The sequence below is a fragment of the Dipteris shenzhenensis genome, chromosome 15, assembly GCF_047967505.1.
Source record: "Dipteris shenzhenensis isolate YYH24624 ecotype China chromosome 15, Dip_SZ_1.0, whole genome shotgun sequence".
NCBI classification, from domain to species: domain Eukaryota; kingdom Viridiplantae; phylum Streptophyta; class Polypodiopsida; order Gleicheniales; family Dipteridaceae; genus Dipteris; species Dipteris shenzhenensis.
Genome location: NC_141610.1, coordinates 1,775,429 through 1,800,921, shown reverse-complemented (window position 1 = coordinate 1,800,921; position 25,493 = coordinate 1,775,429). Strand labels below are relative to the sequence as shown.

The 25,493-nt window shown below is 45.1% G+C and overlaps 1 protein-coding gene across 3 annotated transcripts in view; it reads left to right on the top strand.

Annotated features, from left to right (window-relative positions):
• LOC147893198 (phosphoribosylaminoimidazole carboxylase, chloroplastic-like) overlaps positions 1-25,493 on the top strand; it is a 141,645-nt gene that overhangs the window by 10,167 nt on the left and 105,985 nt on the right. For all 3 annotated transcript variants that reach the window (XR_015542229.1, XM_087385949.1, XM_087385948.1), the window contains exons 4-6: positions 22,135-22,197; positions 22,300-22,438; positions 22,535-22,590. Coding sequence is in view for 2 of the 3 variants with exons in the window: in XM_087385949.1 (XP_087242075.1) it covers positions 22,135-22,197; positions 22,300-22,438; positions 22,535-22,590 (258 nt within the window). In the remaining variant the exon portion in view is untranslated. The remainder of the gene's footprint in view (positions 1-22,134; positions 22,198-22,299; positions 22,439-22,534; positions 22,591-25,493) is intronic.

The following is a 25,493-nucleotide window of genomic DNA, read 5'->3' as shown; positions in this document are numbered from 1 at the left end:
CGAAACAAAACCAGGGAGCTGGAGTATTTATGGAGCATCTGAAAAGCTTGATGTGCTTCGTCATACTGGCCTCCTTGCCAAGTAGCCTTTGTAGCAACACCATCTCGTCCGTAGGTCCATAAGCGATGTGGTTCTCAGCCTTTGTTGATGGCAAGGCTTGCTGCTTCTTGTGGGTCCATGAGATTACTTCTGGACTAAGTGTCCGGCCTTTAACCTTGGCAATGTCCCTTGGCTAAACCCCCAACTGTTCTGCAGAAATACAGTGAGGAAAGAAATCAATACTACACCTCTCTCTGGGCGGGCACACCCACATAGAAGCCCTCTCTCCCTAATGTACAGCCAGGAGATGACTAACAGAATTGGCATCCACTTGGATTTTTCCAAGGCATGGTCACTACAAACGTTTTGAAACCTGAAATGTTGCAAAAAATTTGCACGAGTTTCAAAGACTTGGAGTTTCATTGGGGTACAGGAAAAAAGTGCTAGATATGCCCCTGGTGGCCTAAAGGGGTCCAAAAGATGCCAAAAAATATGCTTGTCACTCAATAGTACTACAATTCAAAGTGCACAAGAGGCAAGAGCTAGGACTTAGATATGGACCTACGGCTCGGAGATAACAAGGTACTAAACATAATTTAATATAGTTGAAGAATTGCCTCTTCAGTGACTAGTCTATGTCAATGCCCGTGGGACCTGGTTCTAGATCCTAGTCTCTAAGAAAGATTCAAGAGTCAAGAGTTAATACATTCACTTTTAATGTTGTATTTTGGAAAATGAGGTTCATAAAGCTTAGTTTTAAAACATTAAAACATTTATGCACTCACATGTGAGGACTCATTCATAACAAGAAGGTTTGAAAAGCTTAGTTAAATTTCAAGTAACATTGTACAACAAGTTACAACTGAGTACTTAACAAGTTTGAATCTTGAAAGATTGGAAATTCAAAACATAATTATTAAGTAAACTGTAATCTGTAATGTGGAGCTATAATGTAACAATAAAAGCTGACGAGCAGTAACCTAGAGCAACAAGAGAGTTTTAAATTTTAATGCCATGCCAACATTAACGTGCAAAGCATGCTGCAACATAGATGATATCTAGATTCTGTACTCTAGAGCCTATTCCAATATCAAAATTCTAATATAGTCAATATACTTTAAGCATCTCCCTCACTAAGATGCACACTTGCCTCTCACAGTCTGCTGGCTATTCCGTACCAGCTCTAGGAGAGCTTCCATCTGCCAGGTATTCCTCTGAACCTGCTGCCCACATGGCAGCCCCTGTTTTCTTGCTGTGAGCTTGCTGCCCACATGGAAGTCAAAGTGCTGCCCATGTGGCAGCCACGTCACCTCTAGGTTCACCCCCCCCATGCTCTCCTCATATGGGGGCTTACAATTGGGGAGGTGACACCATAATCTCCAACACTAAGCACAAACTTCCTGGATGCACCTTTTGGGAATGAGACTCGATGCATTTTACCGACAAGCAGCCCTCACGAATGTGCTGTTTAAGTGCATGCATCTTTGGAAGATCCAAAACCATGCCCTGTGAATGCATTTTGATCCAGACTATTATAATTGAGGTACCCCATTCTCTCATGCCATAAGTGTGTGTCTGATATTACAGGTTCAGCAGCATAGGCAAGTGCATCAGGTTCAATTGCTGGCTGTTTTTCGTATGCAAGTGGATGATATGAGCCCTTTAGAAAGGGTCCCAGCAAGTACAATGCAGTTATCATGCCGATTCTCATAAACAGCACAGTGAGAACCATCAAAGACACAATCATTAAGCCATTGGTAGAAATGGCTGAAATGGAAATCAGATTTTTGTTGATGCCTGGAACAAACAACACTTCTAGAAGAGTGACTGTATCCCCTGACACACAAATAACCTCAACCTGGCCCATTTCTTTACAGGATCCGAGGAATTGTTTGCATGAGTGATAATGCCCCTTTGAGAGCATCACCCAATGTCTGAAATACCTTTTTGCAGGATGTCATGTGCTTGAAGAAAATACCAGTTAGAGTCAGAATCTGAAAGTAATAAGGATGAAGCTTCCAATGACGGATTATGATACACAACAAATGCCCACTCATCATGAGAAAAATAGGCTTCCTCATTGCTGTGCATGCATGGGCAGCTGCCGATGCTCCAGGCTATTGAAGGGCCTGGTAAGCAAGCAGTAATCGATGAGGTAATGCAGACTTGCAAGGCTTCCCCTCCTACACTCAACTAGTCTCTACAGTCAAGGATCTTGTTCACACTGAAGTGCAAACAATGAAAAAGGGAGTGATTGTAGAGGTGTACACAAAAGTAAATAAAATGGATATTCGAGATGAGATTGTGGAGTATGAAGCTAGATGCAGCAATGCATTGAAGATTTTGAATGGGAGGCCTCCTTGAAGGCTGGTACAAAGCGGAGGACACATACAGTGAGACTTCAGCACACATCAAATCAGCCACTCCTAACATTGAATGGCCGGAAGATGAAGATGAAGATGGGACAGATTCTACAACTAATATTCAACATTCTCAAGGACATGCTATCATTACGTGTGGCACACAAGATCTACAAATCAAGCTTCTTCGCCAATCTTACAAGCTAAAAGGGACCAAGATATGGATAGCTGACGAACTCAACTGATTAGCCAAGGTCAAGGCTGCCAGGAAGAGTGGAAAATGGGCAGTACATCGTGAGGGCGTAGCCCTTGTTAGGGAGTTTAAATCCAAATCAAAAGACCCTCAGTCGTAAACTGAATGTATGGCGGATTATGTTTGAATGTATGGCGGATTATGTTTTCAATTTTAAGACTACAATGTAGGTACCCCAAATAAGTTGGAGTTCCTTCTTTTTGCACTCCTTGTGAGCTGCCTTGCCCTGCCTAAGCAGATGTATTAGCTGGTCTTTTGGTTGTCCCATAGACGTGATGGTCTCCCTCAGACATTAATAGACTTTCTTTCTTTCTCTTTCTCTTAATCTCTCTCCTACCCCTTTCCATATTCCTCTGCATCATTCTCTTTTTCTACATTGGAATCAGGGCATCGCTCTTGGCACGTGCCTCTCTCTTTGTTCTCCTTCTTTTCCATTCTTCTTTCCTCTTGCTTGCCCCTGCGCCCCTCTCCTCCCCACACCCCCCCCCCCCAAAAAAAAAAAAAAAAGAACCCCTCTTTATACTAACCTTCCTCCTCCTATACGCTCTAAATATGCCTTCACCTCTGCCATGATCGCATAACGGATTTTGGATGATCTCTTCAACAAAATTCATGCATAGTCAGCTTTCATTCTTTTCCATGATCGCATGATGGGAGGTTGACGAACAAGATGGTTGTTTTGGTGATGCATTTCTTGCCGTCACTAGGCACCATTCTCATGATTTAAGATTGAGAAATCAAGCAAGTAAGCACCTACAATGATCGGTAGATGGTGGGACAAGCCCTTGAGCACCCAGGGTTAGCATAGTAGGATGCGTCGCATGCAGTGGTGCTTCTACTTCCGTAGTTTTGTTAGCGGCGCCATTGGAAGCTTTATCTAGCACCGTGAAAGGAACATGTAGATCTACGGCACGGATCCAAGAAATGGGCAAGAAAGCCAAGAAGACGGGACAAAAACACTACATAATGTATCAGGTAATGGTGAATGATTTGGCACCGCACAACCACATTCATTGTGACTGGAGCCTTTGTGCTTTGTAGTTAGTGGAGGGACACTCATTTGGGCTGAGCACCTCCATCATTGAAGAGGAGTCATTGATTGCCGTCGCTCCCCACCACTACTGTTGCCATGGTGTCCTTTCTGTAGTAACCTAAGGTCTATAGTTAGGTCGCTTGGGTTAGGCTAGATTAGCAAAAGTTAACTCGCTTGGTTAGGTTAGATTAGCTAAAGTTAACTTAGGTTTGGGTTAGATATAGTTCACTTAGCTTCGATTAGGTTAGCTTGGGTTAGATACAATAACTTGGGGTTGGGTTAGCTAGGGTTAGCTAGAGGAGTGTTAATTATCCTAACTGTTCTAGTGGTCACAGGTCAGGTGCCCTAATAGTTGTCACATGCACCAGGGTCAAACCCAAGTTGCAGTGAGAACTGGCTGCCCTGTCAGCCAATCGCAGCTCCCTATGTAACATATATGGCAGATTTTGGGGCCTCCAAAGGGCAGCAACAAGCATCAAAAGTGGGCTGGGGGAGGCACCTTTTGTGCCTCAACCTCCTCCAGGTCGGCCCTAGCGCTGAGTAAACAGCCCGACCAGCCTAGCCAACCAATCGACTTGCTGGTCGGCCAGTTAGGGCTAGTTGGGTCAGCCAACACAAGCCCTTGCAGCCCCTATACAAGGAGGGCTTTTCTCCTCATTTCAGAACTCAGCTTCTAACCTCCAGCAGCACCTTTCAGCCAGCATATGTGCGAGGTTGGGTGTCTTGTTTTAACAGCGTAGTTCCATCCACAGTTGTGTATGCCGATTTGGCAATCATGCACAACAGTTGTCAGGGCATTTATGCCATCAGTATAAATAAAGCAGTGTACTGTAGTTAGGAAGATATTTGGTGTATCTCATGCTTGAGTTCTTCCTTGCATGTTCATCTAATTTCCACACAGCTAGTCCCTGCGTGTTACATTGGTATCAGAGTAGTATGGTTCCTTCTGATATGAAATAGGTTGGAGGGAATCCTGGCAAAAAGCTTAGTATTGGCAACTCAGTTAGCAAAGGAGGGAGCATGATTGGGATATTTTCTAATTTTGTATTTTGTCCCTACTTGGACTAGTGGTAGTACCATACCCATTAGCCTCTCCCTCCCTCCCTTTATCGCCCATCGGGCTGGCTCCCGTCTTCACCCGGATGTGTTTACGCCTCGCAGGGCAAGGTTAGGGGGGATATTGGGGGCGGGGATTTAAGGGGCTGATGGTCTTCAACTTTGTATCTCTGAGTACTGGAGCAATGCTTGTTAGATTTTATTCTTTATCATAGACTGGCTCAGTTCAGGAGTAATTGTAGTGTTTTTTGGAGGTTTTCCGTCTTTATACATGACATATCTAACAGGGAAAAGCTGCTGCATTTTGTGAGGTCTTACGAGTCCCAAACCATTGAGCGAGCTGCCAAGCTTGCTGAGGTATTTGAGCCCAAGTATGCTAACAAGTACAAGCGGGCTAGTGGCACAGCACATGGGACTACATTGGAGTCTAAGATGAAACCCGAAGGCTGTAGCAGGCACCCAACCATATCCGGTAGTAGAATGCCTTATGGCCTTAGGACATCCCATTGCGAAGCTAGGAAGCCTAGCCTAATGCTGTAGCAGAAACTCATATGTTAAATAGCATACTAGAGCCATTATAGACAGCAGAAAGATGGCAAATCTGTGCTTTAAGTGTGGGAAGAAATGGACTCCAGAGCACAGGGAGGTACGCAAAATGAGGAATGCTGAGACAACCAAACTTCGTATAATCATAGAGCTCTCTGATGATGAGGAGGAGTTGGTAGATGCTCTTGAGATCCTCGATGTGACTCACTCACGAGGAGACAGGTGGAGCACACGAGTCAAGACAAACTCCACATGCTGGAGTTGGGAGTGGTTTTGAGTTTCCTTTTGATCTAGGTGGTACTTTTTTTCTAGAGAAAAGAAACTTCTATCAATGCTTGACAACCTCCTGCTTCCCTAAGGGGGCTGAAGACGGTAAATACAGTGAAACGGCTGTTAGGAAAGAAAACAGGATGTTACCAGGGTACCGGCCCAAGTTGCCTCAGGAAAGGCGGGACCGCTTCTGCGAGGCTTGGGCTGCAGGGATTTTTACACTTTCTCCTCGGGTGATATCTGCTGGATGTATAGACCACCTCCGTGGCTGATGGTCCCTCTTGAACACTTGGAGTGCCACGCTCCCATGTCACGCGCAGCGTGAAGATGATATCTTGCCAAATGGCCACTAAGGTGGTTGTTAGAGTTGTCGCTCGTCCCCCCATCACTTGATTGCAACGAGTAACCCAAATGTTCTAGGCGGTAATGTTGGCCACCGTCTCCTAGACACTGTTCTCTGGTGAAAAAGAGGGGCGTGAGTGGGAAGGCGGTACTGCATCATAGGCGTCTTTCTGGGAGACTTGTTGGCCATCGATCCTATAAGATGGCGACACTTGATCGATGGAAAAAGCATGCCCACCCTCTATGAGCCATGCTTCATGCCCCAAGTGAAGTCCCTTTGCATTCGCTGTGTATTGGGCACTGTTTGAAAAGATGCAAGCGATATCCTCTGAGCAACTACGCAGCCCCATAGGCAATCTCCAACACGCCCTCTCCACAACAAAGGCATCTGCCATCGACTCACATATGCTCTAGCTAGGGGCTGATGGGCAATCCTCCATGAGCCATCAACCAAAAAAAGTAGGAGATCTTCCGTGGTCTCAGGCTGGTCTAGAGATGAGGCCAGAATTGTGAGATGACCTCCTTGGGAACATCCTGCTCTACCGAGTTTCGCTCCCTCGATGGGTCCAAGCTGCAGCCTCTAACTGGATCCGACGATCGATGCAAGTCGTGTAAGAGAAGAAAGGCACCTCCTCCTCTCTGTCTAACTCTCGTGCCCATGCCGGCTAGAACCACTCCCTTGGGTCCCACTGCAAGTCACGATGAGGCCGGCCCTCCTAGAGCCAAAGGTGCCACATTGCTTCTTCCGGTCTCAAGAGAACTGTGTTAGGGTTTCCAGGCAGGTGCAGCAGAGCTGTTCATTCACACACATCGGTTGCAGAGTCCTGGGTGATTTGGAGGCCTCCCGGACCTATTTAGGAGCAGCTGCTTCCATTTGCGAGCTGTTTTAGGGTTGCTGTTGCAGAGCCGCCTCCTTCACACTCATTTTCGGGGCTGCTCTTTGCCTCTCATTCATCTCGGGCTTGCTGTCCACTTTCATCAAGCTCCTTGCCATCATGACTTCATTGTCCTCCAGCTCTTTGCTTGTGGAGAAAGTCAAAGTGGAAGGTTTTCCCACATGGCAAACCAAGATGCAGCTTCTTCTTATGCGCGAAGGTGTTTGGGATGACAAGAGTGAGTTACTTGATCAACAACACCAAAGGATTTGGAAGCGGCCATTGCCCTCATTGGTCTTTGCTTGGCTGATACTCTTATTCATCATGTGGACTTCAAGTCAACACTTCAAGTCAACAGCTAAGGAGTTTGGGGATCGCCTTGAGACATTGTTTGGTAATAAAATCACCAACTCTAAAGTCTTTTTGAAGCTCAAGTTTTATGATTTGAAAATGGAAGAGAGTGATGAGTTGAGTGATCATCTCGCAAGGTTTCAATTTCTTGTTCAACAACTCTCAAGTTTGAAAAGCGTGCCAAAAGGTGAAGATAAGATGGTTGTCCTTATGAAGAGTATGCATGGAATCTCTCGCTTTGAGCAAACTCTTGAAGTCCTTCGCCTTGCCACTGCAACGTTTGATGATATGGTGGCTCCTCATCGAGAAGGACCGTTGCAATAAGGAAGTCTCTCTTTCCACTCCTGGTGATCAAGCATTTGCTTCCACTAGTAAATGCAAGGCCAACAAGAACATTATTTGTTTTGCAAGAGGAAAGGACACATTGAAGCTCAACGCTTCAAGAAGAAGGAACATGAACAAGAGAAGCACCATGCCAATCTCCTTGGTGAAGAACAAGCTGAACCTGAAGAGTCCCCTAGAGGAGATACATGCAGCTACGGCAGAGGCTCACTGCCTCTCTCTTGAGGACGAGGACTCTTATGACTAGGATTGGGCTTTTTAGGCCCCCTGTGCTATGTGTGTTTGTGTTGAGTCAATAAAGGTTCTTAGTCTTAAACTGAATGTATTTGGAGTCAACAAGAGGTACTCTGGTTGTCCCCCAAAAATGAATGTATTGTCTTTTACTTTGGTTTGATGGTATTGACCACCTAGCTCAGAGTAAGGGGGGGGGAGACGAGTGATGGTGGTTTGCCCTTGCCGGTCGCAAGCTGACTAAGAAGTCACTATTACTCGGGAGGTGTTGGATGGTTGGACTTGCTCTTTGTAGTATTGCAGTGGAGGGGGGATCGGTCTACTCTTGCGTGTTGGGTGTCACACACTTTGCTCTAAAGGGGGGTGTTGGAGATATTATAGCCAAAGGGTGTGGCGATGTGATGTGTTGGTGTGTAGTACTAGGAGTTCTAGTACTAGTTCATGTGCTTGAGTCATGTGTTTGTGCCACGTGTCACACTAGAAGTTATCCCATATACACTTGGTACATGTGTGTGTGTGTGTGCTCAGCCTATATAAGGCTTTTACTTCACTTATCATGTCATACTTGATGAATGAATGAAAGCCTTCTTCATGTCTTCATTTGAGCATCATTTCCTCACACCCTAACCTTCTCTCCATGGCTTCCCATCTACCTGGAGCACCACCACCATAGTATCGATACACAAGGCAAGGGATCCCATGGACACTGGGAACTACCACACTCTTATGATTAGCCACACTTTGGCTAAGATATATGGGTCAGTACTAGAGAGGGAGATCAACAATGCCACAGAGGGTCACGGGTAGCGTGTAGTTGGGCAGGCGGGCTTTCGGAGACAACACCACCCTGGACCCTATTTTCACCCTGAGGGCCATTATTGAGGAGGCGAAGTCAAGGCATAAAAAAAGTCTACACGTGTTTCATAGACTTTCGTTAGGCATTTGATACTGTCCCTTGCTCTGCTTGATCAGGAGGTTACAGGAGTTGCAGCGCCTAGAGATCATGATTTGGTGTCACTAAGCTATAAATATTCCAAAGTCAAAGTATAAGTTGGCCATTTATTGATCATAATTAATGAGTTCTTCTTTTTCTTTTATTTAATTATGTTCAAAGAGTTACCTTCATTTGGTCAAAGTCTTGACTCCGGTCAAAGATACTTAACCTCGGTTAAGTAAGCCTAACCTCGGCTAGGAAGATCTGGCTTCGGCCAAGATGGTTAACTGCGGTTAATCAAGCAATTAAAGTGCCGACTTCGGTTAGAGAGAGTGTTGACTTTGGTCAACGAGACTTGGCTCGTGCCAAGAGGGTTAACCTCGTTAACCAAGGTGCACCAACTGCGGTTGGAGAGGTGTGCCAAGATTGATGCCTTTCTGACCCGCAAGGGGCTTCTTAACAGTCCAACTGAAAGTACCCTCTACATCAAGAAGGATGGGGGGGATATTGTGGTCATCATTCTTTATGTAGATGACATGCTGCTCATAGGGTCACATGAAGAAAAAATTGCAGATTTCAAAGCTGAATTGAAAGCTATGCCAATGCATAGTTTTTGGGCTGTGCATGTACCTGCTCCCCTGAGATACTGCAAACTGAATATCAGGTCTAGTGTTGCAGAGATATATGAGGCATCCAACAGCCTGACTGTAAAGTGTGGCATCAACTAATTCTCCTGCATCATGCATTGTGAGTTTCAGCCCCGGCTCCATGGGAGTGGCTATGGACTTACAATCATGCATGTTAAAATTTGTCCAAGAGTTTCTGCACATACTTGGACTGAGACATAACAGTGCCACGTCTCTCATGAGAGAACTGGATCCCCAAATAAAAGTGAAGCAGCCCTAAATCTGACATGTCAAAGTTGGTCTGCAAATCAGCTTTGAAATCTGCAATTTTGTCTTCATTGAACCCTGTGAGCAGTAAGTCAAAGAAGGATGACTAAAATTTCCCCCCCATCCATCTTGATGTAGAGGGTGCTCTCAGTATGACTATTGTGCAGCCCCTTGCTGGTCAAAAAGGCATGAATCTTGGCATACCATGCACGAGGGGCCTGTTTCAGCCCATTCAAAGCTTTGTTTAGCTTGCATACCTGAAGTGCATTTGCTGTAATTTCAAAGCCTGGAGGTTGTTTGACATACACCTCTTCCAGCAAGTCTCCATTTAAGAAGGCTGTTTTTATGTCCAACTGATGAACATTCCACTCAAAATGTGCAGCCATTGCAATAACTGATCGGATGGTGGTCATCAGGGATGTAGGAGCGAATGTCTCCTCATAATCTATGCCCTTTTTCTGAGCATAGCTTTTAGCAACCAGCCTTGCCTTGTATTTGTCAATGGAGCCATTTGGCTTCCGTTTGACCTTGAAAACCCATCGTGTGCCAATGGCATGTTTACCTGGTGGCAAGTCTACAACATCCCAAGTCTGATTTTTTTCAATGGACTGTAACTCATCGTGCATGGCATTCATCCAATGCACATTGTCCTTTGCCTCTTCGAATGTGGCAGGCTCCTCTCATCAAGAAGAGTACCTGCATATGCTGATTCCATTGAATTAGCACCTTCCATGTGCCTTGCTGCACTGCAAGTCCTGCCAGGTAATGGAGCATCAATTTTACTCTCCCTGAGAGTCTGTAACAGCCAGTTTGGGACTGTTTTTGCTGCATGTATGTCTGCAATTTCTTGCTGCACCACCTGTTCCACTGCCTGTGGAGGTGGCAAGACATCCTGTGGCGGAACTAAAGCATCGGGAGGTGGCTGTAAATTCTGATTTGCATCAGAAATATCAGTAGGGGAACCCAAGGCAATGGGTAGCAACCCCTCAAAGACATCCTCTGAAGAAGAAGGCATTTGAAATTCAGCCTGAGTGTGAGCTGAATTTTTTGCAAATATCACATCTCTACTGACAATGATCTTGCGTGTAGCAGGATTGTAGAGACGGTATACCTTGCTTTCTGCACTGTACCCAACAAATATGCACTTAATGGCTTTATCTGACAACTTGTGCCTAAATTCAACTGGCACATGAGCATAAGCAAGGCATCCAAAGACTCGGAAATGATCCACTGAAGGCTTTCTGCCATTCCAGACCTCATAGGGAGTTTTTGTTTTTAAAGCCTTAGTGGGAGCCCGATTTAAAATGTAATTGGCACACATCAGACCTTCAAGCCAGAATTTGTGAGGCATGTGTTTGCTTTTCAGCATACATCTGTCCATCTCCATGAGAGTTCTATTCTTCCTCTCAGCTTTGCCATGTTGCTGAGGGGTTAGCCTCACTGTGAGCTGATGCACAATACCCTTGCCTTTCAGAAAAGCATCAAAATCTGCAGACAAGTATTCCCCACCTCTATCTGTGCGCAATGTCTGTATCTTGAGTCCGGTTTCATTTTCAACCATGGCTGAAAAGTGTTTAAACACCATGAACACTTTTGATTTACGCTTCAGCCCAAAGACCAAAGTGAAATTGGAGTAATCATCAATAAAGGTAACAAAGTAGAGATGACCACCCAATGATGGAGTCCTCATGGGACCACAAACATCACTGTGTATAAGCTGTAATTTGCGGACAGCTTTAACTGAACCATCCTTTTTGAAGGGGAATCTATGCATCTTGCCTAAAATACACCCTTCACAGGCATGTGGAGGAGGTATCTCAAGAGGTGGCAATGCATCAATCATAGAGTGCTTCTGAAGTGTCATCAAGCTGTTGCAATGCATGTGGCCATATCGGGCATGCCATAATTCTGCATTCTGCATGGTAGCAGTAGGGGTAGAAACTGCAAGAGCATGGGCTGCTCTTTTCTCAAAAAGATCAAGCTGAAAAAGCCCACGCAGCAGAGTACCAGATAATCTTAAGGCATAATCATCTTCCCTGTCTCGGACAGCACATTTGTCATCCTCAAAGATGACTTGAAATCTAGCTCTGTTAAGAGTGGACACTGAAAGAAGATTTTTGGTGATACCAGGCACATATAAGACAACTGAAAGTCTGAAAACTGAGCCATCAATGGCAGTAAGCTCAACATCTCCTGTGCCACGTACTGAATATGATGAGTTATTGGCACAAGTGACTTTCTTACCAACGGGAGGTGGATGCAAGGAAGTAAAAAGACACTTCCTAGAAGTGATATGCTTGGATGCACCGCTGTCAAAATAACAAGTGTTCAATGTTTCATTGACACTGAAAGCAGATGCATCCGTAGAAGAGTCATAACTGCAAGTCAAAAATGCATATGTATCATCATTACAAGTGGTTGTACTATCCCGAGCATCTGGAGCAGCCAGCCTAGAATCTGAAATGCAAGATAAAAGGCATAATCCTGTCCAACAAAGTTGGCTGCAGCATCCCCACTGTCAGATGCATGAGGAGCTGAATCTAAAACAGCCATACCGGAGCTGTCTGACATGAGGAGCTGAATCTGAAACAGCCATACCGGAGCTGTTTTTCTTCTCTTTTGCAAGCCTTTTTCTGCACTCTGCAATGTGATGACCTGACTTTTTACAGTAATGACAAAAACCCTTCTTCTTGGGCTTACTTGCATCATTTTTAGCCTTTTGTGAAGGCTGTCCTGACCCACTGGAAGGCTGATTTACTGATGTCTTTGCCTGTTCCTTTGTTTTTGATTTAAACTTTGAGAGCATAGCTTGTTCACCTGCACGTGAAGCCAAGTTTTTCCTGGTCTGCTCTTCCTGAAGCAGAAGTCCTATCAACTCATGAAAAGTGAGAGGATTTGCACCCCCCTCAATGATAAGTTCAGCGAGGTATGAAAGCTGAGATAAGACTCAGGAAGAGAATTCAGAGTGGTAGTAATCATCTCTGAATCATGAATAATCTCATCTATGTTCAATAATTGCTCTCTGAGATACTGTAGCTTTGTGAGGTGGACTGACATGGAGTCACCCTCTTCCGTATGTGTATTACTTAACTCCCCAAATTTCGAGCTTGAAATTGCAACCAGAGAGGGGCATAAGCTCAGAAAGCCCCAACTTTTGCAATTTCAGCAGAAAGCCCCAAATTTCAGACCAAATCTGCAATGTTTGCTCCAAGTGTAGCTCCGAATCTACAAATTGATTGCAATGGCTGCAACAAACAGGATGCCCCAAATTCTCTGCAAGATCTAAGCCAAACAATGGCTATGTGCAAACAATGCCTGCCAAAAAACCAACTGCTAGAGTACCTGCAGAAATAAAACGGTGGTATGGACGGCGTTGGTATGTACGGGGCTGTACGGCGATGAGCTGTACAGCCTTACAGTCGCACGGTACTTCGAGACTGCAGGTACGGAAGGTACGGACACAGTAGGTATGCTACGGCAAGGTACGGTACGGACATGCATAGTACGGATTCCGTACAGTTGTACGGACTGTACGGGCACTCGTTTGATTGCGAGCAGGTACGGACGGGATGTAGCAGCAGGAGTGTGGGATGTAGGCTGGAGCTGAACGGGGAAGGAGCAGGGAGCAGGAGCAATTGCTCTGATACCAAATGTGAGAGTTTGGGGAGAGAGAGAGAGCTTGAGAGTGAGAGCTGAAAGCTTGAGAGCTGAGTTGCAATAGAAGAGTGTAAAGAGTACAACTCAAAGAGTGAGAGATAAGGTTTTGTCCTAGTGACAAAACCTTAGTAGTCACTAACCATAGTTAGTGAACTAACTGCGGTTAGGGGGAAAACCTCTTAAAGAGGGAAAAGTGCCCCTAACTAGCTTATTAAATTACATTGGTCACTGCTGAATTATATCTATAATTCTAACACCAAGATCTCTCCAACTCTTACACACTCAACTCAGATAGATGATCACAGATGCAAGTAACACACACTCAGAAATAAATGTAGACGGAGAGAGAGAGAGAGTATATTCATCCATCGGATGGTGGGCAGAAAATAGCTCCAAGGGAGCAGTACAAAACACAGCAGAGTGCTGGAGAAAACTGTTGGACTCTCTCTCTCACAAACTAACCCAGATCTGAGTGCTGAACACAGCCTTGGAGAGGGGCTTTCAGTTTCGCACTGGATGCTGGGCTGAATGGAGAAGTGGGCCTTTTATAGGCTCTCCCAGGCCCCTCCAGATGAGCGACCAGCAGGGTCGGTACCTTGTCTGCTGGCCGACCACATGGGCCTCATAAACCGACCAGGGTTGGCCCTGGTTGGGCCGACTTGGCCAAGTCACAGGCCCTTATATAAGGTTGCCCTGGGCGGCCAGTCAGTGCTGCTCCTGGTGCCTCCATGTGAGGCCTAGAGCCACTTTTATTCCTGCTGTTGCAGACTGCGACCAGCCCGTGTGCTGGTCGCCTATATTTGCCATGGTATCCTCCCTCCGGTTCTCTCTCCCAGCCCTCACTGCGCCTTGTCCCCTCAAATCAAGGGCTCACAGGTGGGCACAGTGAGAATCTAACACCCCCCCTCAATGTCACAACTGTGGGCCAATCCCCATACGTGTGATGAGGTGCTCCATCTGTTCTCGAGGGAGTGCCTTCGTGAAGAGGTCGGACAAGTTGTCGGCGGTCGGGTTGTACATGAGCTCGATCACGTCGTCGATGATGAGTTCTCGAACAAAGTGGTAATGAACTTCAATGTGCTTGGTCTGCGCATGGTACACTGGATTCTTGGCAATGGCTATGCAACTCTGATTGTCGCACATCAGCACTGTTGCGCTCTCCTGACACACGTCCATGTCCTCCAGAATCCACCTCAACCACAGTGTCTCACAAGTTGCTATACACACAGCTTTGTATTCTGCCTTTGTAGATGAAAGGGCCATTGTGGGTTGCTTCTTACTCAGCCAAGAGATGGCACCAGATGCAAGTAAGAAGCAATACCTTGTTGATCTTTAGGTGTCAGCATCACCCGCCCAGTCACTGTCACAGAACCCGCCTAGTTCGATGCCTTTGGTATAGGTGATCCCATAGGTGCAAGTACCCTTTAGATACCTCAGCACCCGTAAACCTGCATCCCAATGACTCTTCCTGGGAGAAGCAGAGAACTGGCATAATAGTCCAACTGCATAACAAATATCAGGTCGAGTATTGGTAAGGTAAAGCAAACTTCCTACCAATCGTCGGTACAAAGGAGTATCGACTGGCTGGGATGTGTTGTGAACACTTAGCTTGAGCCCGACTTCCATGGGAGTTACTGCTATCCTGCAATCCTCCATCTGGAATCTCTTCAGAAGTTCTCTGCAATATTTCTCCTATGAAATGAAGATCCTGTCTTTGGCCTGCTTTACTTCTATCCCAAGGAAGTAGTGTAATAACCCAAGGTCAGTCATTTCAAACTCAGAGATGAGTAGCTCCTTGACCTGAGAAATCTTCTTGACATGGTCACTTGTCAAGATAAGATCATCAGCATAGAGGATGAGTACCAATCGCAACCCCTTGTCAATGAACAAGTAGAGGTTTGCCTCAGAAGGGCTCCGACTTAGCCCTATCTTCTGAAAGAATACATCAATCCTTTGGTACCAAGCTCTGGGGGCCTGTTTTAGCCCGTATAACGCCTTCTTCAACGTGCAGACCTTTAATAGGGACCCTGGATCTTGAAAGCCCGGTGGCTGCTCTACGTATACCTCCTCCTCCAGGGTTCCATTAAGTAATGTGGACTTCACGTCCATTTGAAAAATAGGCCATTGGAATTGGGCAGCAAGGGCAATCACTGTCCGGATAGTAACCATGCGAGCTGTGGGAGCAAAAGTTTCATCAAAATCCATGCCTTAGGTTTGAGCAAAACCTTTGACCACTAACCTTGCTTTGAACTTATCCAAGCTGCCGTGTGATTTGTATTTAAGTTTGTATACCCACTTAGTGCAGATGACTTTCAGTCGCGGGGGCCTGGCCACTAAGTCCCAAGTATTGTTCTTCAGGATAGCATCCATCTCTGCCTACATGGCAGCCTGCCATTCTGGATTGTCCTTCGCCTCCTCGAAGGTCCTTGGCTCTTCAAGCTGAGCCACCAATGCAAAATTCACGGATGGGGTCTTTTGAAGACGTTGGGACCGACGCAATCCGGAACTGCTACTCTCAGGTATTTCGGTGACGCGAGAGTCTTCCAATGTTCTTAGGTACCATTGGGGCAACCTCTTCTGCTTCTCAGTGGGAGGAGGAACTGAAACTGCTTTTGGAACAGCCTGCTCTTCCTCAGTACCTTGTGGAACATCAGCTTCCGATTTCGCCACCTCTTGGATGGTCAACCTGGGGCGGGGTGGGTTCGGGGGTTGAACAATCTCCTCCTCCTCAATCTGAGGCTCCTCCTGGGGTTCAGGTTCCTTTTCCTCGAAGACAACATCCCGACTGATAAGGATCTGCTTCTTTACTGGGTCGAAGAGTCGATAGGCCTTGGATTCTTCGCTATACCCAATAAAGATACATTTTTTGCTCCAGGAATCAAGCTTGGTCTTGTCTTCCTTGTGCACATGCACCCATGCGTTAGAACAAAAAATGCAAAGATGAGTGATAGAGGGCTTCTTACCATAAAATGCCTCCTATGGAGTCTTGTTCTTGACGGCCTTCGTCTTGGTCCTGTTGAGAATGTGTACGGTTGTATTGATAGCTTCACTCCAATAGGCTTTAGAAGGGTTCCTCCCTCAGAGCATAGCAATCCCCGTCTCCGTGGTGGTTCTATGCTTCCTCTCGGCTACCTCGTTTTGCTGAGAAGTATGTGCTGTGGTGAGTTGTCGCTTGATCCCATGCTTGTGACAAAATGTGTTGAACTCATTTGAGGTGAATTCCCCCCCCCTGTCTGTAAGGAATGTCTTGACATCCTCCCCTGTCTCCTTTTCAACTCTGGCCTTCCAGTAAACTTCTTGAAAGCCTGTGACTTTTTAGCCAAACAATACACCCAGGTCATTCTACTGAAATCATCCACAAAGAGAAGTGAGTACCTGGATCCTGCCCACGATGCTGTAGGCATTAGGCCACAAATGTCGGCATGAACCAACTCAAGTGGTTTGCTGGCCCGAAACGAGGCCTCTTGTGGGAACTTGTCCCTGTGCTGCTTGCCTTCTAGACAAGCCCTACAGACACCATCATTGCCTGTAATAGGTGGAAGTCCATCCACCATCTTCAATTTTGACATTTCAGCCAAGGTTCCATAGCTGACGTGACCGAAGCACTCATGTCAAAGCTTGGACTTTCCGTTGTCTTCATGAACCAACATTATACTGAGGCGGTAAAGTCAATTTTCTTCAACTCCTTGGGCCACCGTCTGTCCATTTGCTTTGAATGTTACGGTAACCTTGCTGTCTTCAAAGAGAACTGACATGTTGTTCTTGTCCATCTGACTTACAGACAGTAAGTTCTTGCAAAGGTTGGGTACATAAAGTACTCCAGAGATATCCTTCTCCTCACCTGCGGTCGTAATGAAAGGAATGCTACCAATGCTCTTCACAAGACATGTCCGGCTGTCCCCGACAGAAACTTTGGAATCCGGGTGTGTACTTTCCATGGTTTTGAACCAAGTCTTTCTATTAGACATGTGCTTTGAAGCACCATTGTCAACATACCAACCCTCTTTTCCTTCACTGACTGCATACGCTGAACAATGTTCACTGATTAAAAACAACTGTCCAGTCGTTACATTGGCAGAATCATTCTTAGGTTCTTCTTTGTTCTTGGCTTCTCTCTTCCGCTTCTGATCTGCCTTCTTCTTTTGGCATTCTTTGGCGGAGTGGCCAAGCTTTTCACAGTAAAAGCGCTTCATTTTCTTCTTTCGGTCAGCGTCCTCTGACTTCTTGAACTCCTTTGGCTTGCCTTTTCCAGGCTTGTCTTTGGCCACTAATGCCTTCTCGTTGGTTTGCGTAAAGAGTTTCTCTCGAGCCTCCTCCTGAAGCAGGGGGGAATCTTTTGGCGAGCTTTTTAATGTGAGCTTTTTTACCATTTCCTTTGTTTTTGCGAGCTTTTTCTAGAAATCCATACATGTTTTTGTTATAAGAAAGATGGGGAGGTTAGAAAGAGGGGGAGAGAATATAGGATATGTTCATTTTCATAGCATGTGGGAGGGGTGGAAGAGTGTATACTATGCACAAGGGAGGGGCGGATATGAGTGGCAGTAGGAGGCAAAAAATTATGGAAGATATGTCCATATTCAAAGTAGAAGGGAGGAACTATGGGAGATATGTATATTTTAAAAGTGTATAATTTGAAACTTTTGACCTCATATTTGGATTCCTCGTCGAATTCCGGTCATTTTGAGTACCAACATGACCATATTCTGATAAAAATTGGAAAAATGGTGTTTTTGTCATTTTGGCCTGTTTGGGGCCTATTTTGAGTCTAGCGCTAGACTCAAAATAGGCCCCAAACAGGCCAAAATGACAAAAACACCATTTTTCCAATTTTTATCAGAATATGGTCATGTTGGTACTCAAAATGACCGGAATTCGACGAGGAATCCAAATATGAGGTCAAAAGTTTCAAATTATACACTTTGAAAATAAACAAATTTCCCACATGCTCTCCCTTGCCCTTTACATTTAATAGATGAACATAACTTTCACATTCCTCATCCTCTCTCTCATCCTTGCACTCCTCTTTGCATACCTTATAAGTTCCTCCTCTACGTTCTCCACTATGATAATGAATATATGTTCCAACTCCCCTCCCCTCCCTTCTCCATGCCACCTTACCCATGCGCCCGTCCCTCCCCCTTTCCTTTATCTCCCCTCCCCCCCTCTCTCCTCTTAACTGCAACCACAACCCAAACTTTCAACCCACCCCACTCCATGACCCCCCCCCCTCTCTCTCTCTCTCTCAGGTGAATGAAAAGCTCGCAATATTCATGAAAATTGAAAAAAAGCTCACCAAAAAATCACACCCCCTGAAGCAGGAGTGGGCCAAGCTCCTCAAAAGTGATTGGCTTAGTCCGTTGACCCGCAGTGACCGTAGTCACAAAACTTTTGAAACTCCGTGGCAACTTGTGGAGTGTGAGCAACACCAATTGACTCGAGTCTACCTTCTGACCAACTGCTGCGAGCTGGTCTCACACAACTTTCACCTTTGTCAGATGGTCATGCACACTATCACCCTCATTCATATCAAGATTATAAAGTCGATGTTGAAGAGTAATGATACGGGCTGTATTATCGGTTTCATACACCTCCTTCAGTATGGCCCGCCTCTGAAGACGTCTCTGCCAACTGGATATGACGAATCACATCATCTGCTGTCGTGCCAATTAGCATTGCTAAGGCTTGAGCATCCCTCTCCTCCCATGCATTGAGTTCATCCGCATCTGCTTCAAATAAAACATCACCTCTTTTGTCCACAATGTCCTCCGGCTTCATCTCGGTCCCAATCACTATCTTCCATAGCTTCCATGCCACTAGTTGGCTTCGGATCTTGACTTTCCAAATTGGATAGTTCGTCCCATCGAGCTTTACAGCTTCACCAAAATTGGGAATGAATGAAGAAGGAAGATGACTGGAGGAGGAGGAAGGACGAGCAGTGGGTGTAGAGGCTTTTGAACGCTGATCCATCTCGGTGAATAGCAAACTGAAAAAAAACTGAAGCAAAAAAGATGTACTGATCTCCCGTGCTAGCCTGAGCTGAAAACAGAATCGCCTTTCTGCCAAGGGACTCCTTCCTTCAGAGAGTGCTTTGATGATGAAGAGTTGAGAGCCTATGGCTCTGATACCATGTTAGAAAATAGGAGGGAATGAATCACTCAAACCTCCACCCAAGATCTCTCCAACTCTTACACACTCAACTCAGATAGATGATCACAGATGCAAGTAACACACAGTCAGAAATAAATGTAGACGGAGAGAGAGAGAATATATTCATCCACCGGATGGTGGGCAGAAAATAGCTCCAAGGGAGCAGTACAAAACACAGCAGAGTGCTGGAGAAAACTGATGGACTCTCTCTCTCACAAACTGCCCCAGATCTGAGTGCTGAACACAGCCTTGGAGAGAGGCTTTCAGTTTCGCACTGGATGCTGGGCTGAATGGAGAAGTGGGCCTTTTATAGGCTCTGCCCAGGCCCCTTCAGATGACCGACCAGCAGGGTCGGTACCCTGTCTGGTGGCCAACCACATGGGCCTCATAAACCGACCAGGGTTGGCCCTGGTTGGGCCGACTTGGCCAGCCACAGGCCCTTATATAAGGTCGCCCTAGGCGGCCAGTCAGTGCTGCTCCTGGTGCCTCCATGTGAGGCCTAGAGCCACTTTTATTCCTGCTGTTGCAGACTGCGACCAGCTTGTGTGCTGGTCGCCTATATTTGCCATGGTATCCTCCCTTTGTTCTGGCCTGAGTCTTTCTCCCAGCCCTCCTACCTCTCACTGCCCCTTGTCCCCTCAAATCGGGGGCTCACAGGTGGGCATAGTGAGAATCTAACAAGAGATACCCAATTGATGTAGAAAGTAGGCCTTCCTAGGCTGAAGATGAGCCAATGGTGGATCAAAGACCCGGCTCCAATGAACGCTCTGCAAACAGAGTGTATTCCTAGGATCTGGGGGACGGCCTGACCAATGCAGATGTTCTGGCAGAAGCTGCCAATCACGAAGCAGGCGAGTAGAAAGTGGACAACCAGGAATGATACCACGTCGATGCCCAAAGATAATATCAGATAGAGCAAGAATCCATTGTCCAAATGCATCAGAATGAAGAGAAGCAAACATACAAGAGAGCATTAGTGCCCATGGCTGATGTTGCTCTAGAAAAGTAAGCAAAAGAGTAGCTTTGCGAACTCTCACGAGTGTGAATATTCAAAATATTTAAAAACCCTCGTGCATCTTGGGCGAACAGACATAGCTGTACTCTAGAAGGCGAACTGCCTTACGATCCGTTTTAGTGCGCCATAGGCATTTCATTGTCTTGGATATGAATTTCTCAATGTTAGCGAAATACCAAGTAATCAATGGCAAATGAAATTGCACATAGGCCATTATAGTGGAATACACTATTCGAAGGCGAACATGTAATGGCCGTGTGGAGAGCTTCCAATAATCTTTCTTATGAAATAGCTTCTCCAAAACCTATGGCAGAGAAATATGCCAACCAATGGGATAGCCCAAATGACACACAATTTGATCAATAGGCAATATCAATCCAGGCCATAAACTTGCGGTGCCAATCACATGCATGGAGAGGAAGGAGTTTGGATTTAGCAAAGTACACTTTCAATCTAGTTGCAAGGCCAAATAAGTGAAAGGCCAGCATAAGATGGCGAACATCGAGGTAGAATTCCTAAGAAAGAAAAAGGAATCATCGGCATAGGCCTGACTGACAAAAGGAGTAGCTCCGGGAATATCAATGCCATGCAAATACTGGCGAGAAACCAAATTATCTATATGCATCAGGAGAGGATGCGTAGCAATGGCAAAAAGGAAAGCACTGAGTGGAAAGCCTTGACAAACAGAGGGTCCTAATGACCATGAAGAAGAGAGAGCATCAGATAAAAGACGATGCTGTGCCACCGTCATAAAGCCAGTAAACCACCTTTTACATCTTATATGCGAAACCCAACCTTTGCATGACATCTGCAATGAAATCCCATCTGACCATATCAAATGCTTTTCAATCTCTCTCTGCATGATCAGAACATCCTGATGTGTGTATTTGGCATATTCTATACCAACATAAATATTTGCAATATTATCCATGATTTCCCTACGAGGCACAAATCCATACTGCGCAGGATGCAAGCCTCTATATAAGATCTGTGATATACGTAATACCTACATTTTAGAGTTGAGCTTGTGTATCACATGCATCAAGGTGATTGGCTTCCAATCCGATAGTACTGACATAGGGGCTTCTTGGGAACCAAGTGCAACAGACCTTTCTTCCAAGAAGAGGCAAAGAACCAGAAAGCCAAGCATCATTGATCATGTGTAAAAGAAGAGGACTTAGTTGGTCCCAAAATTCAGCAAAGAATTCCACCATCAGGCCATCCCAACCTTGGGTTTAGAATGTCCCAATTTAGCCAATGACCCTTTAGTTCATCATCTGTGAATAGCAATTCCAATGAGGGGCGTGCATATATATACAAATACAAATACATATATTGTGTGTGTGTGTGTGTGTATATAAATCTATGGAAGGATAGAAATCATAGAGTCTTTGGTGATCCTACTTTTTCCATTTTATTTTTTTCCCGACGTTCTCTGCAGCAATTTTTCTTTGATTGTCTGCAAACTCATGAATACTTGTCATATACTGAAATCTTCAGCTAATGTACTCTTGAGCTCCCTTTTCAGGGGAAGCTACTTTGTAATATAGAGCATCAAAATTTTCACCCAAAAAAAAAAAGTGTGTATCTATCTATCTATACACACACACACACACACACACACACACATATCCTGTTCGTAGCTGTCTTTTGATGAAATGCTGGGCTTGCTGCGAAGTGCACGTTTGTGCGCTTGGTTCTTCGTTCTGTTTAAAGTTGGTTGTGTTGCAATAATATCTCAAGTGTCTTGGTTGCATTGTACTAAACCTTCCCTATTGGTGTATATTCAGGACAAATACAGGCAGAAGGTGCACTTTAGTCAGCATGGTGTTGCACTTCCTGAATTTATAGAGGTTGAGAAACTGGCCACTTTAAGAAGCCTTTTTTGTACTTACATGTTAAAGTCTGCTCATCTTCCATTCCTTTTTCTGTATGCTGATTACGGTTCCTGGCAGATAGCTGATTTAACTAGTGCTGAAGTAGCTGGTGACCTTTTCGACTATCCTCTTATGCTAAAGAGCAGACGTCTAGCATACGATGGACGAGGAAATGCAGTGGCTCGTACCAAAGAAGGCCTTCTTGAAGCAGTTTCCTGTAAGGCACTGGATAGGCTGTATTAATGATCTGCTCGGATGTGTACTTCTTCATAACTTGTGTTGTTCTAACAACACTTCTATGTGAAATTGGCAGCGTTAGGTGGGTTTGAGCGTGGACTCTATGCAGAGAAGTGGGCACCATTTGTCAAGGTTTGTATGATTTTGATTGCACATCTCATTATGATTCTCAATCTCCATCTCATACCCTCTCTTATCACATGCAATATTTATGATATTGGGAATGTGATCCCTGTGTTTTTTTTTGGGAGGGGGGTATTAAAAGACATTTTTCATTGGTACTGAAGTCTCAGCAGATTTCTGAAAGGATTTTAGGGATTTGCCTTTGGGAATTTCTTGAGAGTCAAGAAAGCCAACATTTTGAAGAACTCTCTGACAGCAAATACGCTCTAAACTGCCATCTCAGAATGTGGAGAGCGGCCTGTAGGAAGACACCAACACATGGTGTGCCATCAATTTTGGTACTTAAACAAAACTTGAAACACCTTGCTGAAAGTAGGAATTATACAAACAGCAAATACAAATAGACTTTTATTGCAACGAAATGGAAAGATTACAAGTGTACATGTTGCTACTCAAAGTTGCAAGGATGCTCCAAAACAATGCTGAAGTCGATTCACCACTTGATCTTCATTTTCAAGCTCAACGCCTGTGAGAGGGTTAAGTGGGCTGGTTGGAGAGGCTAGGGAGCAGGTAGAGTAAGCTGGAAGGATGTAGGAGAGTGTGTGAGGGAGCTTGGGCTGAATGGAGATGGAGAGCTGTTTCTTGAGGACGGGGTGTGGGTTACGAGGTCTTTACATTGATGAGTGTGAGGCAGTCTAGACAGTCACACCACCTTGGAATCCTCTAGAAACCTGCCCTCAAGATTCATTGGGAATCAAGTAATTTATGTTGTCTATAACATACATCGTAGCAATATGCTTTATGTAGGACAAACCTATAGGACGGCTTTTATCGCTTTCAGGAACATGTTAGGGAAGCTATAAAAGTTCATAGGAAGAGTTTCTTGATTGAGAATTCAAAACCCTTATATGCGGCAATGGCAAAGTTTGGTTTCGAATCTTTTCGTTGCTTTCCGATTGAGCTACAAGGCGTGTGGGCTGGCTGCAAGTGCAGCCCACAAAGAAAAGGATTCCTGGCGAACCCCTTCCTCGATCTTGAAGTGCTCGACCCCAAACAGCCGTCACTTGCAAAAGGAAAGAACCTATTGCGCACTCTCTCTACCCAAGGTCGCTCACAGGGCTGCCACACCACCGAATAGCCTCCGAAAGGACCACTCTTAGACTCCTTTTTCAAACTTAAATAACACCCAGTCTCCTTGTTGGAGATTCATCTCTCTCATGTGCTTATCTAGAGCCTTCTTTTTCTTTTGTTGTGATCTTTCAATCGCTGTCCGAACCTGATAAAAAGCTGTGTACAAGCCTCGAACAGACTGATCAGCTTCAAATATCTCGTCCTTTATTCTAAGGATAGGTGGCAAAATCATGTTTCCATAAGTGACTTCGAATGGGGCTTTTACTATGGAGCTGTGAATAGTATTATTGTATGCAAATTCCATAAGAGGAAGATACTTTTCCCATTCGATCTCCTTTTCGGACACATTACACTTGAGAAGATCCAATACCGTAGAATTAGCATTTTCAATTTGTCCATCCGTCTAAGAGTGTGAAAAGAAGCTGAGAAATCCAACTTCGTACCCAGGTTATCAAACAATGCTCGCTAGAACAAACTAGTCATCCTGGGGTCTCGATCGTTGACAATCAACTTAGGCATTCCATGGCGCTTGAAGATCTGTGCTAGAAACAATCTCGTCATGTGGTCTGCTTTAATGCTTTTCTTATTTAAATGAAGTGGGCATGTTTGTTGAACCTGTCGATTATGGTCCATATCCCATCATTCCCGTGGATCTGGGAAGGTCAAAAATTAAGTCCATAGCAATACTCTCCCATGATCCCTAGGGCATGGGCAACGGCACGATAAGTCCTGGGATCTTGTGCTGATCATACTTCACCTTTTGGCACATGAGACATTCCGTCACAAATTGGTGTATATCCTTCCGCATTCCTGATCAAAAGAAATTTCCTTCAATGGCTTGTGTAGTAGAAGAGATACCCCGATGACCTACATAAGAATCGGCTCAGTTGTTAACTTCTCTTTGAGAGTGTTGAAAGTTGCCCTTTGTCGTTCTCCCCATCTGAAGACTACAGATTTCTTGGTCGAATCATGTAATGGGGCCGCTAAATCAGCAAAGTGTCTGATGAAGCGTCTGTAATAGGAGCAAAGCCCAAGGAAGCTACGTACTTCATGTACCAAAGTAGGCTCTAGCCATTCCCGTATGGCTGTAATATTGGTGGGATCCATCAAATCCCTTATTTAGAGATAATGTGCCCGAGATAGTGAATCTCATCAAGGAAAAACTTACTCTTCTTGCCATTAATAAAAGCTTGTGATTTCGAAGTTCTTGGAACACTGACCAAGTGCTCCTTATGTTCTTCTGTTTTTAAAAAGACCAGGATTTCATCAAAGAAAGTACTTGTGAAATGTTTGTAGGGTCTGAAAATCATTTCCATCATGCAATTGAAAGCGGCTAGTGCATTGGTTAACCCGAAGGGCAACACCAAGAACTCATACAATCCGAAAGTGGTCTGAAAAACTGTCTTATAAACATCCTGAGGATGGATCCTTATCTAATGGTACCTGTTTTTCAAATGAATGCGACTAAAGAATCGTGACCCCTTTTAGTCCGTACAATATATCGTGTCTGCAAGGGATTGAAAACCTATTCTTGACCGTCATTTTGTTCAAGGCTCTATAATCCACACACATACAATAGGAGCCATATTCCTTTTGAACTAAGAGCACGGGTGAACAGAAGGGTGAGGCATTGGATCTGATGAGTCATTTTGACTCTGGGATACCTACTGCCCCTGAATCCAGAGTACGAGCAGCATTGTAAAAATCCTCGGCATTATTAAAATGGCCCTCCATTGGCAAGCCGTCTCTCTTTGGCTTTTTCCTTCCTCTTCGTAGCAGCA